Source organism: Ctenopharyngodon idella, chromosome 21 (genome assembly GCF_019924925.1).
Source record: "Ctenopharyngodon idella isolate HZGC_01 chromosome 21, HZGC01, whole genome shotgun sequence".
NCBI classification, from domain to species: Eukaryota; Metazoa; Chordata; class Actinopteri; order Cypriniformes; family Xenocyprididae; genus Ctenopharyngodon; species Ctenopharyngodon idella.
The window spans coordinates 30,378,005-30,390,317 of record NC_067240.1 but is presented as its reverse complement, the minus strand read 5'-3'; the positions used below and the strand labels follow the sequence as shown (position 1 = coordinate 30,390,317).

Sequence of the window (12,313 nt, the reverse complement as noted above, 5' to 3'; positions counted from 1 at the left end):
GAGAACCTCCAGCAGCTTGTCCGACGTGCCAGTGACTACAGAAGGCCCAGTGTGTGTTGTTAGACGATGCTAGTAGGAGTTGCGCATAAACACCCAGCCTTTTATCAGTATTAATCACTTGCGCGTCAGGATGATTATTGATAATGTTGACGCTCTGAAATCCTGGCTGGCTAAACTTCTTGAACCCATGTAAGTGATTAACAGTGACATTTGAAGCAGTGAAGCTAACTGGCGCTGCTAACATGCTAACACATTAGCTGGGTTTCAAATCACTTATCCGCGCTGCGAATAGATATCGTTTCCTTTGAATTTGTGTGTAAATGACAGTTCAGTTGTGTTATGTTCATTTATAAGCTCCTAGTGTTCAGAAATCTAACACACCTCCTAGTTAGAACCATGTAGCAGGAAGCTAAGCTAAGAGGGTCTGCTGGCTGAGTGGGGTGGTCATCAAAACACCCTGATAGTTTTCATAGACTGGGCCAAAAAAGGATCAGGCACAAGTTATTTTAGTTTAAGATCCTTGGCATGTATGATCAGCAGGAAGACAGTCAGTATGAGTTTGTTTTAGCTGCCAATTTGTTATGTATTTGATCTTAGTGGATCCTAGCAGACCTCTTGGAAAAGCTGTTAGTAAACAACTATGTGGTTGTTGTTTTAGAAAACCTGCATGGATATACTTGACTTTTGGATTAAACCTGAGATCTTTTACAGATGTGATGCTGACCCATCTGCACTGGCGAACTATGTTGTGGCATTAGTAAAGAAGGATAAACCAGAGAAAGAACTCAGAGCATTGTGTGCGGATCAGTTGGACGTGTTTCTTCAGAAAGGTATCAGTAAAAAGTCTTAACATCCCAGATGTTCTGTGTAAATAAGTATGCAGTTATTAGTAAATTCATGCCCTTTCTGATATTCATTTTTCATGTTTCACAGAGACTACAGGGTTTGTTGATAAACTCTTTGAATGTCTAACCACCAAAAATTATTTGGGAAATCCAGCTGCTAAAGAAGAAAGTAAAATCCCAGTGCAGAAGCTTGAGGAGAAGGAAGAGGTAAAATCTGTTCTTTATGTCAGAAATACAAAACCACAACTTTTTTTTTTTTTTTTATATATATCACTGATGTATGTGCACATAAGTCAGGGTCATTTTTTTCTTTCTTACTATTAAAACTATAGAATGTGTTTTAAACTATTTTTGGTTCATTCACTTCTTGCTATGTTTCCAAAGACAATGTTATTTACCTTTTTATTGCTTTGCCATAGTTTTCCTATCAAAACTACCATATCACATTCAGTTGATGTGTATATAAAGTGCATAATACATCTTAATAATCATGACAGCTTCTTAGTGTAAATGCTAGGGGTGTGACGAGATCTCATGCCACAAGATTATAATGTGACAAGATTTCTCGTCGAGGTGAAAAGCAGTCTCGTGATATTGCCATGACTGAGTGTGAGGGTGAAATTAGGATAGAATATGCCACCGCTACATTTACCTAACCTACAGTGTCATTTTGCTTTTTATAAAAATAAAAACCTTTTAATTCAGTTGGATAATGGTCGCTTCAGTCCCATCCAACTCATCCAATACGAGCAGCAGAGTCGTACGTAATGCAGCAAGAATCAGAGTTCACTGATCACGTGACGAGAGATAACTGACAAGACCATGGCGGAGGATTCATTGCGCAACAGAGCTTAAGCGTCTGACAAATGTTTTATCTCGTAGAATCCACGCTTAGCACCTCCGCTCCCTATTCACAGTGTGTGATAGTGAATTCGAAAGCAGAAGTAAAACGCGAGCGTACATTCAAACGTGATTTCAATACCCTGCATTTTAAAAGCAGCTCCCTGATGCATGCAGATATCTCCCAGTATGAAAGCTATCTTAGGCTGGGCTTTGTATTTGTAACCATCTCTCAGCTCTGTATCATGCTCAATGAAAAATGTGGTCTCTATTTGCACTTTGAATATTGAGAGAGTTCTTTATGGTTGTAGCTATTGTTTGCACAATAAGACAGAGAAAACTGTTATTCATTTTTATTTATACTGTTTTTATTTCTATGATCAGTTTGTGGAAAGGAGTTCAGTCAGGAAGTCAAAAGTTATAGAAGCTCATAATTCATGTACAGTTCTAAGGTCTGAAGAGACTCATTAAATTATACAGGAGAATCCAGTCATTTGAGTTTGTGTCAAAACCTTTTACAGTGTTTGAGTATTGTTGTCTTTTACTGCATATGATAATTCATACTCAGGAAGTAGAACTGAAATGACATTCATTACAAGATGATTAGTTAAAACATTTCAAATGCACCTGCAGACTATTTTTCTGCAGGTTTCTTAAAAATACTGTGTAAAAATCTCGTCTCGTTTTCGTGAACTTGATCTCGTGTCTCGTCACACCCCTAGTAACTGCATAAATAAATAGTGTTTATATTAATACAATAACATTTGTTTTCAGACTGTTCATGTTGAAGATGATCGGGATAACAGAAGAAGAAGAAGCCCATTAAGGAATCGTTCAGACTTCAATGAAACAAGGTTGGTCTCCAAGAGCCGCATCTTTATTCTACTGTTTGTGTTTTGACAGATTTTTTTCATATAATATAAATTTTACATATAAATGTTACAGATATGCTTTTTTCCCATTATTTTGTGTGGGTGTTAGATATTCTCAGTTGTCTGTCTGGTTTGTCTTCTTTCACCTTTAGTGTACACTGTTTTCTGCAACTAGCAAACAAAACAATACTGTGGCGGTTGCAGTCATGGTATCACATGGTTTTATATATATACACACACACAGATGAGCCAAAACATTATGAACACCTGCCTAATATGCTGTCGATCCTCCGTGTGCTGCCAAAACAGTGCCAACTCGCCGAGGCATGGCCTCTACAACCTGAAGGTGTCCTGTGCTTTCTGGCACCAAGATGTTAAGGCTGATTTATACTTCTGCGTCAAGCGTAGGCTGTGTGTACCACGCGTAGCCTGACGTGCACCTCCTCAAAAATGTAACGACGTGTCAATTCTACGCGGACCTCAAGCGCTGTGATTGGTCTGCTAGAACCCCTCCCTCAGGTCAAAAAACTGGCGCGGAGCAATAGGAGAAGAGCGAGCGTTTTCAGATTCCATAGGAATGAAAAACGCTGTTTCAGGGGACACATGCAGTCAAACTGCAACAAAAGTCGTTACCTATTTGCCGCTTCTATTTGTAAGCTTCTCTGACAGTGTACATGACAAGCTGCTTCTTCGGCTTTTGCCTTGATACTCAACATGTCCGTGGACACTGCCTACTAGTGGTCTGCATGCACGTCGACGTGGACAACGACACAGAAGTATAAATGAAAACAGACGCATAGCCTATGGCGCAGAGGCTCCGGCGTAGGTCCGACGCAGAAGTATAAAACAGCCTTTAGCAGCAGATCCTTCAAGTCCTGTAGGTTGTGAGGTGGAGCCGCTGTGGAGCAAACTTGTTGGTCCAGCACATCTCACAGATGCTTTATTGGATAGAGATGTGGAGAATTTTGAGAATCTGAACTCTTCATCATGTTCCTCAATCCATTCCTGAACAATGTGTGCTGTGTGGCAGGGTGCATTATCCTGCTGAAAGAGAATATAGTTGCGGCGCCTCTATTGCCAATGATGCTGGTAGTGACGATTATCTCTGACCAATCAGTGATCTGCAGTGTTTACACGTCATATTTTAGTATCGGTACGGCTCGCTTGGAACCTCAACTGAGGTGGTACTATTTAAGTGAGCTGTACTGAGCCGTACCATGTAATGGAAAAGTGCCATTTGTTGCCTTCATGCATCGATGAGTCTCGGGCGCCCAACACCATGTCGCTGGTTTGTGGTTCGTCCCTCCTTGGACATTGTTGGTAAATTCTCACCACTGTTGACAAGGAGCAACACAGAAGCCTTGCTGTTTCAGAGATACTCTGACCCGGTCACCTTGCCATAACAATTTGACCCTTGTCAAAGTCTCTCAAATCTTTATTCCTGCCCATTTCTCCTGCATCCAACACATTGATTACGAGAACTGATTGTTTGCTTACCATCTAATCTACCCAGAGCTTAATATGTGGCCTTGTTAGGAGATGATCAACGATATTCACTTCACCTGTGACTGGTCATAGTGTTTTGGCTCATCAGTGTATATATTATCAGCAGTATATCATTTAAAATGACAGTTTTCTATCTGAATATATTTTAAAATGTAATTTATTTCTGTGATCAAAGCTGAATTTTCAGCATCAGTGTCTTCAGTGTCACATGATCCTTCAGAAATCATTCTAATATGCTGATATGCTGCTCAAGAAACATTTCTTATTGTTATCAATGTTGAAAACAGTTGTGCACCTAATATTTTTGGTTGAAACATGGTACATTTTATTCAGGATTCTTTGAATTTTTTCTTCTACAAAGTTCAATTGAACTGCATTTGAAACAGAAATTATTTGTGACAGTGTTAGTGTTTACTGTCACTTTTCAGTGTAATAAATTTAATGCATCCTTGCTGAATAAGTGTTTTTTTTTTTTTTTTTTTTATAAAAAAATCTTACTTAATCCAAACTCTTTAAATTAAGTGTAAATGGTGCTTTAAGTATACCATAGTATGTGTCTGAAACCCTGTTTCAGACACATACTGAATACCTGACACGAGGCATTGTCAAAGCTGTCCATTATATTGAATTCAGACCCTTATCAGTGACGCACAGTATCTGTACATCTCACCTCAGGGCAAGAGATGACAGGGCAAGAGATGGCAGGAGAGACGACCGTAAGCGACGGGAACTGGACCGTCACGGAAAGAGCGGAGAGTCATACCGGGAGCGGCATGAGCGACGAGGAGGAAGCTCACGGGGGAGAAGCTACAGTCGCAGCAGGAGTCGTAGCCGCAGCAGCAGCCGTGGAAAGAGCCGAGAAAGAGAGCACAATCCGAGGAGAGGTAATGACCATCCTTCACATTACTTTTACCTATACTTTTGTTCACTTGTGTGAAACAGAGGATTTCTTAGAAATGGATTTAAAGTGCCCCAATATGCCTTTTTTAAGGTTCCTAATATTGTTTTGGGAGTCTCCTACCACAGGTTTACATGCATGCAAGGTCAAAAAACACTTTTGTTTTCTTATAATACACATTTAATTTTTCCTCAGTTCGTAAACTATTTGTTACAATAAATTTTAAGAATCAGTCTCTCTAAACCCCTCCTTTCCGTGAGCCTACACTGCTCTGGTCAGATGGCCCAATCCTGACCACGCGGCCATTGCCATAACTGAATGACAGCTATCTATTCGCAAGACATTGTATACAATGTATCGACAGAAAAGATAGCATCGATTTTACCGTATCAATTCGAGCCCGAGTCCGACGATGAAATGTCTGAAGTAGTCGAACCAGAAACTGATTCGCAATCATGACTGGAGTACGACGTTTCTTTATGGTAAGTGTCACCTTAGTTTGCGTTATTTATAAGACGTGATAGCAGCGTCACTGTTATACTTTATGTAGGTGCACCTGTGGGAACTGTATCAGAATGCCAGGCGAAGCTGAAAACCTCTAACATAAGATAAACATTAAGGCCAGATGTGTACACAGACTTTTTAACTATTAACAAAGAAATGGCTATATCATTGTTTGACATTACAATGAGTGTTTACTGTTTACAGAGAGAATACTTCAACTAGTTAGCACGGACTAGCATCCTAACATCCTATTACAAAACAGATAGAGCTCCACTCTACTGTAATAAAAACGCAGAGGAAAAAAAGTTTGTTTTACAGTTATGTAGCGAACCGAGCCCACAGCTATGTTGTAAACTTCCACATTAGCCGAGCACAAACGTGAATAGCTAATAATGCATTACACTTTATAAACAAAAGTCATGCTCCATCCTTGATCATTACTCCAAGTAATAAGACAGACAAACTGCATTAATCAACACATTTTTAGAAAATATTGGACCCACATCTGAATAGCAGAACTACAGAAACATTAGTTAGCTGGTTAGCAGGACACATACAGACTAGGGTATACTTCACACAACATAACATACAAAACTACAATTTTTGAACGATCGTTAGAAAATATAAATTATTAATCATACTTACAGGTTCAGATTCAGAGGAGCAAGCTGGTCCAAATAAACTGAGCATTGATCCATATTTTAAGACCAAGCGTTTTGTGAATCCTGCGTTAAACTCCCCGAGGTTTGAGAAGCAGTCGTCAGTAAAATGACGGGAACACAACAAAAGATTGTACTGCTGTGGTATTGTTGAAAAAATGAATTTTCCCTGGTGTCTGTGCATGCAATAAGTGGGCGGGCAATATGCTAATGTTTCGTTGTGACGTCACAACAAAACGGCTTGGGATTCGTTTTACAAACGACTCATTTAATTGACTCAGAATTGACTCTTTATTTTTGAGACAATAACTTTATATACGGTGCACTTTCAGATTTAAAACTTTGCAGTATGTTTTCATTCACTTAGAGCTATGTTACACACTACATGAAAGGTAATTTTCAAAAATCTATAATAGGGGTACTTTAATGGTTAATTGGTCAGTAATGTAATGATAATTTTTTGTCCAGAAATATTATTTTATTCATAAATGGATAAATGAAATGTATACATTGAAGTACTTAAATACACCCCTGTATAATGATCATTTATTTTGCTATTTTTTCGGGGTATAAAAAGTCAGTGATGTCACTGTCTTGTAGAGCTGCACGACTAATCGTTAAAAGATCGCAGTCTCATTCCTAAATGACAACGATTAGCCTGTGTCTAATAAACCTTTGATAAAATAACAGCGGAACATTCAAATCTGTGTTGGCGTTGCTGCTGACCCAGAGAGAGCAGTTGTCATGTATAGGTATGAAGCGGCTTCACAGACAGTCTTTTTAACCACACAGTTTCATTATTTGTGTGTTACAAATATTCAAATGATCACAGAAGTACTGGGATTAAAGTTTATAGTTCGGATATAAACACTGATGTCTACGGTGGTGATCAAAATAGAGTAAATCACCTTTTGAAAGTAACTTGGTGCTTCAAATAATGATTGTATCGATTACATCGTTACACCAGTAGGTAGCGACAAGTGACTGTTAAAACAGATATATAATATAAATCTGTTTGAATGAATGATTCAATGACTCACTTATAAATACTTGTTTCATTACTGGATGAATCAGTGTTTTTGAACGAATCTCTTGAATGAATGATTCAGTGACAAATACATTTTAACAGTCATTTGTCGCTACCTACTGGTGTAACGATGTAATCGATACAATCATTATTTGAAGCACCAAGTTACTTTCAAAAGGTGATTTACTCTATTTTGATCACCACCGTAGACATCAGTGTTTATATCTGAACTATAAACTTATATATATTATATTCAAATCAATTAAACATTTTAAATAGACTGCAGCAATTAACATTTGTCAGAACCTCTAGTAAATTATGTTGTTTAGTTTTCTGTTCAGAATCATGGAAGAATCGTGATCTTTATTTTAAACAAAAAAAAAAATTGTTTCTCAATTTATCCAGAATTGTGCGGCTCTACTGTCCTGATATCAAAAGAATTAAAAGAATTAATTTTATTTTAAAGAAAACCTTAAGTGCTTTGGCATACTCATTTGTTTTTATTTCATTGGAAACACAACAGTTCATTAGTATCTGAAGAAATAAAAGCACACGTATCAAAATCTTGTGGTGCAAACAACATATTGGGAAAAAATCAAAACAGAAAATGATATATTAAAAAAAAGCTTTTTTTGAAAAATATATTTAAAAACAATGATTAAGTCTCATATTTGTGTAATGTTTGAATATGAAAATGTTTCTAACCAAGCAAAAAAAAAGTTGCTTGTCGGTTATGCCCCATGACATTTTTAGAGTAATTTCATTCATTTTTAATCGAAGAGTTGTCACCTCTATTTTAAAATATAATTTAAAAGATTTTTATTTTATTTTTTTTTAATTACTGTAGACATTCTTTGTCATTGACTGTGCTATTAATCAAGCAATGATATTGACAAGAATTCTTTCTTTGTAAATGAGTCTTGTCTTCTGTACAAATGAATCATTTAAAATGTGCTTTCTCTTAGCCGAGCACAGATCCAAATTTGAGCAGGAGCGGAAGGACGCAGAGCCTTACAACCCATCCTCTGCCCACATGGGTAACCCACACCACCAGCAGACCCATCCACCCCCCCTGCTACCTCTGCCCCTTCCTCAGCACCAGTTCCCCTCCTCAGGGAGCCCCTCCGTCCCCAATGCCGTAACCGTGGTAGCACCGGCTCACCTGCCCGACAGCACTACAGAGAGCTGGTCCACATACTTCACCAACCACAAAGACGGCAAGACGTTCAACAAGAGCAGCACTCTCAAACACCGCTGCAGAGACTACGACGGTAAGTCCGAATTCACTTTTGTCAGGTTTGGTGTGATTATGCTCATACGACAAAATGAAGGCCAAGCTATTGCTATTTTTTTAATGTTAAACCTAACATTTTGTGGAATGTTTCGCTTAAAGTGTGCTTGTGCTGTCTGTCTTGAATAAATGCCACTTGGTTTGATATTTCAGCGTTTTAATACTTGAGGTCCAAATAAGTTTTGCAGTTGGGCTGCTGGATTATGGCAGAAATCACAATTATGATTATTTTGGTCAATCAATTATTTAAAATGATTATTGGTGGATGATGTGATCAAAGCCTTATTTCATGATATGAGTAATTTTAAATATCAGTGAAATTTCACAATTATCAATGCTTCAGCAAAAGCTAATACTAGGTTAACTAAATTAAGTAAAAGGTCCTCAAAACAGTTACAGAAGACAAGTAAACAGTCAGCAATACAATAAGAACAAAGAAATGAATTACAAACAGAACTGACAAATAAATACAACAGAACAAAAATGCAAATTAAATAAACTGAAGATGTACTAACAGTGGTATTTAGATATAGACAGCAGAAATTGAATAAAGTAATCAAATGTAAAATAACTCTGCTGTATACATTAAATACACTAATCCTTATTAAAACTACAAAAATTATTCATTCAAGAGCAGTGTGTGATTTTATCTTTGTCTTTTGTTGTTTGATTAACATTAAAATTTCAAAACACAAAAATGTCCTCACCCTCAAGCCTTCCTTGGAGTATAGGACTTTCTTTCAGACAAATTCAGTCGGAATTATATTAAATAATGTCCTGGGTCTTCCAAGCTTTATAAAGGCAGTGAATAGAGGATATGATTTTGAAGCCCAAAAAAGTGCATCCATCCATCATAAAAGATAACCACACGGCTCCAGGGGGTCAATAAAGGCCTTCTGAAGTGAAGTGATGCATTTGTGAAAAGAAAAATATCCATATTTAAACTTTATAAACTAAAATAACTAGCTTCCGGCAGACAGCCGTACACGTCTATTTATGGCGTAAGAGTGAACTCTGACCCGAGGCATGACGTATTGATGAATGCGAAAGCGCAGAGAAGAGAGCAAAACAAAACACCGGTCATGAATTAGAAGTCAAAAACGAGAATTTTTAAAGAGAAATGTTGGAGGGTTTTGAGAAAAGAGGAGCTTCAGTTTGTTGCCCAGCCCTATTTGTTTGAACAGCGAGAGGTGTCAAAGCTGACTATACTCCTACATTGCGTCAGAGGTTACTCTTTTAGTGCAAGTCGACGTGCGTATGGCCGTCTATTCTGGTTTTCTTTTATGATGGATGGATGCACTTTTTTGGGCTTCAATATCTCATCCTCTATTCACTGCCTTTATAAAGCTTGGAAGATCAAGGACATTATTTAACCTAACTCTGACTGTGTTCGTCGGAAAGAAGAAAGTCATATGCACCTAGGATGGCTTGAGGGTGAATAAATCATGGGGTAACTTTGATTTTTGGGTGAACTATCCTTTTAATGACTGCAGCAGATTTATTAGGCTGCTGTCACTTTAGGAGCTGCACGGATCCATTATATTGTTACATATACGTTTTCTTTCTCAACTGTTTACACTCAAGACGTAACCAACTGTGCGGCATTTCAGCATTTTTGTGTGTAGGCTATTTGACCGTCTTGGAGCATGCACACAGAAAGCAACAGTAGACTGCATTTTACAACACTCACCTATTTGGCTGATTTGGATGTTAAGTTTAGGTTAGGAAGGAACAAAATTGCACCGCTGTGAAGAAAAGGATTTGCACTGGGCAGAATGTGGCAGCAGCACAATAATCATTTTACATCGATTATCGTGTTTTGTTAATCGTTGGAAGCCAAAATCGAAAAATCAGTTATGATTAATCGCACTGCACTATTTTGCAGCCACTGGATGTCTCTAAAATCGAAGTCAAATGATGTATAACACATCGAAGTGTCTTGATATTCTCTAAGGACACATTTTACTCCTCAGGGTGTCTGTTTCTAAAGCGTCACTAATGACTGTGGTGTAACTTACTGCATGGCCTTATGGGAATGGCATTATAGCTGCAGAGTTTATATTTACTATCCTGTCTTTCTGGAGCTGGGGTATTTTTCACACTGTTGGGAGTTGGAGAGGAGCGTCCACAGGGATGACTGTGGGGTGGATGGTTAGCTTGATTGTGTAATGATCTTGCTAAAGAAACTGATTTGGCACGTTGACGAGAGAGATGTGACTGTTCATCCACATTGACTAGTAGTCCTACCTCAAGGACAACATACTGTATATCACACAAGCCTCATATTTCTGCTTTTAAACTGTCCAAAAAGACTGTTGTGATGTTGATTTATTTTTTTTCTTTTTGTTTGCAGAGAAAGGATTTTGTATACGAGGTGATCTCTGTCCTTTTGACCACGGTAATGACCCTCTGATTGTGGATGACGTCACACTTCCTACCATGATCCCGTTTCCACCACCACCAAGCCTGCCACGGATGCCCATGCCGCCTATGACTGAACCTCCTCCTGGCATGCCCATGCCCCTCCCTCCCCACGGACAGCCCCCGCCTCCAGGCATCTACCCCATGCCAGGTAAGTGTCGTTTTGAGTTTAGCATGCTAGACTAGGTTTTTCAGTTGAGTTATATTATGTAAACTGAAAAAAGAAAAAAAAAATCTGCTAGCCAAGGGGTAATTAAATGTAACAAATCGTGTAAAAATGTATGATTTTTTTTTTGGAAAATTAAACATTTTATCAAACTTTGATAATTGCCTTAATCTTTTAAACCAGTGGTTCCCAAAGTGGGGTTCGCGAGACAGCGAGGGAGGGGTCGCAAGATGATTTCCAGAAATCAACAAAAAAATTTTAAACGATTAAAAATAGCATATTTTATCAATAATTGTAACAAAATACTAAAAATAGTAGTTAAATTAAAATCAAAAACCATGCAAATAAAAAAAGCCATCAACCTTTCGATTTTCCTTCCCCTCGACCGTGACTCCTGAGGTGATTACGACAGATTAACCACATGTTAGCAACAGCATCAGTTGCAGCAGGTCAATTTACAGCACCATGTAAAACATTCAGACATGTGTACGTAGGTAATTCTTTAGGCTTTAAGCTTTGGATATTATTGTCGAAATGAAACGTTGGTTAATATCGACCAAAAAAGACAACGCAGGGAGGCCAGCGTAGGAGAGGGGAGAAGCACCACCGTCATGCCTTTGCAGTACATATGCAGCTTGCGCTATTGTGTTTTCACATATGCCATGTTTGCAGTGCGCAACTGATCCATGTATATCACAAACACAACATTTACTTATTTTTATTTAAAATCCAAAAGTTGTTACTGAACATGGCGTGTCAGCATTGCGATTATTTTTGTATGCACTATATTTCATAGATGTCACATTTAAACGCACCACATTTAAACGTTTTATTCATTTCATTACTTTATATTTATATAAAGTAATACTCTAGATTTATATTATGTTGCTCACGCAAGTGGCAAAACATTTAAACATAAGCTTTATGTTAAAATCACAAACATTTTAAATTAAAACTTAAAATAGACAAAAACAGGCGACTCTCATCTTTTCTTTCCTTTTAGATCTTTTTACAAGAAATCCCTCAGGTCATAAAAGAACTTTGTTTTTCCACCTTCACGAAAAGACGAGTGCTATCGTTTATGTCTTCTTGTTCACCTAAATGCCTGGTAAGGTGTCATTTTCCTCGCTTTACCCGAGGCAAAAAAGCCATGTGTAAACTGTGTAACAGAGACTTTAAATTATATGCATCTATGGTGTCAATACATGTTTATTTTAATGCGAACAATGCGCTATCGTTTTAATTCAGCACTGTGCAGCACAGCAAAAATAGACTCGGCGCAGA

The 12,313-nt window shown here is 37.9% G+C and overlaps 1 protein-coding gene across 9 annotated transcripts in view; it reads left to right on the top strand.

The window, feature by feature from the left end:
* The window catches only part of LOC127503891 (RNA-binding protein 27-like), a 30,583-nt gene continuing 18,270 nt past the window's right edge, over positions 1-12,313 (top strand). For 3 of the 9 annotated variants that reach the window (XM_051878083.1, XM_051878081.1, XM_051878080.1), the window contains exons 1-7: positions 6-189; positions 712-830; positions 934-1,052; positions 2,460-2,539; positions 4,739-4,947; positions 8,117-8,422; positions 10,796-11,014. In XM_051878083.1, coding sequence (XP_051734043.1) covers positions 131-189; positions 712-830; positions 934-1,052; positions 2,460-2,539; positions 4,739-4,947; positions 8,117-8,422; positions 10,796-11,014 — 1,111 coding nt within the window. In that variant the 5' untranslated portion in view covers positions 6-130. Of the gene's footprint in view, positions 190-711; positions 831-933; positions 1,053-2,459; positions 2,540-4,738; positions 4,948-8,116; positions 8,423-10,795; positions 11,015-12,313 lie in introns of all 9 variants that reach the window. The other 6 variants (XM_051878084.1, XM_051878079.1, XM_051878078.1 and 3 more) reach the window with 5 other exon arrangements.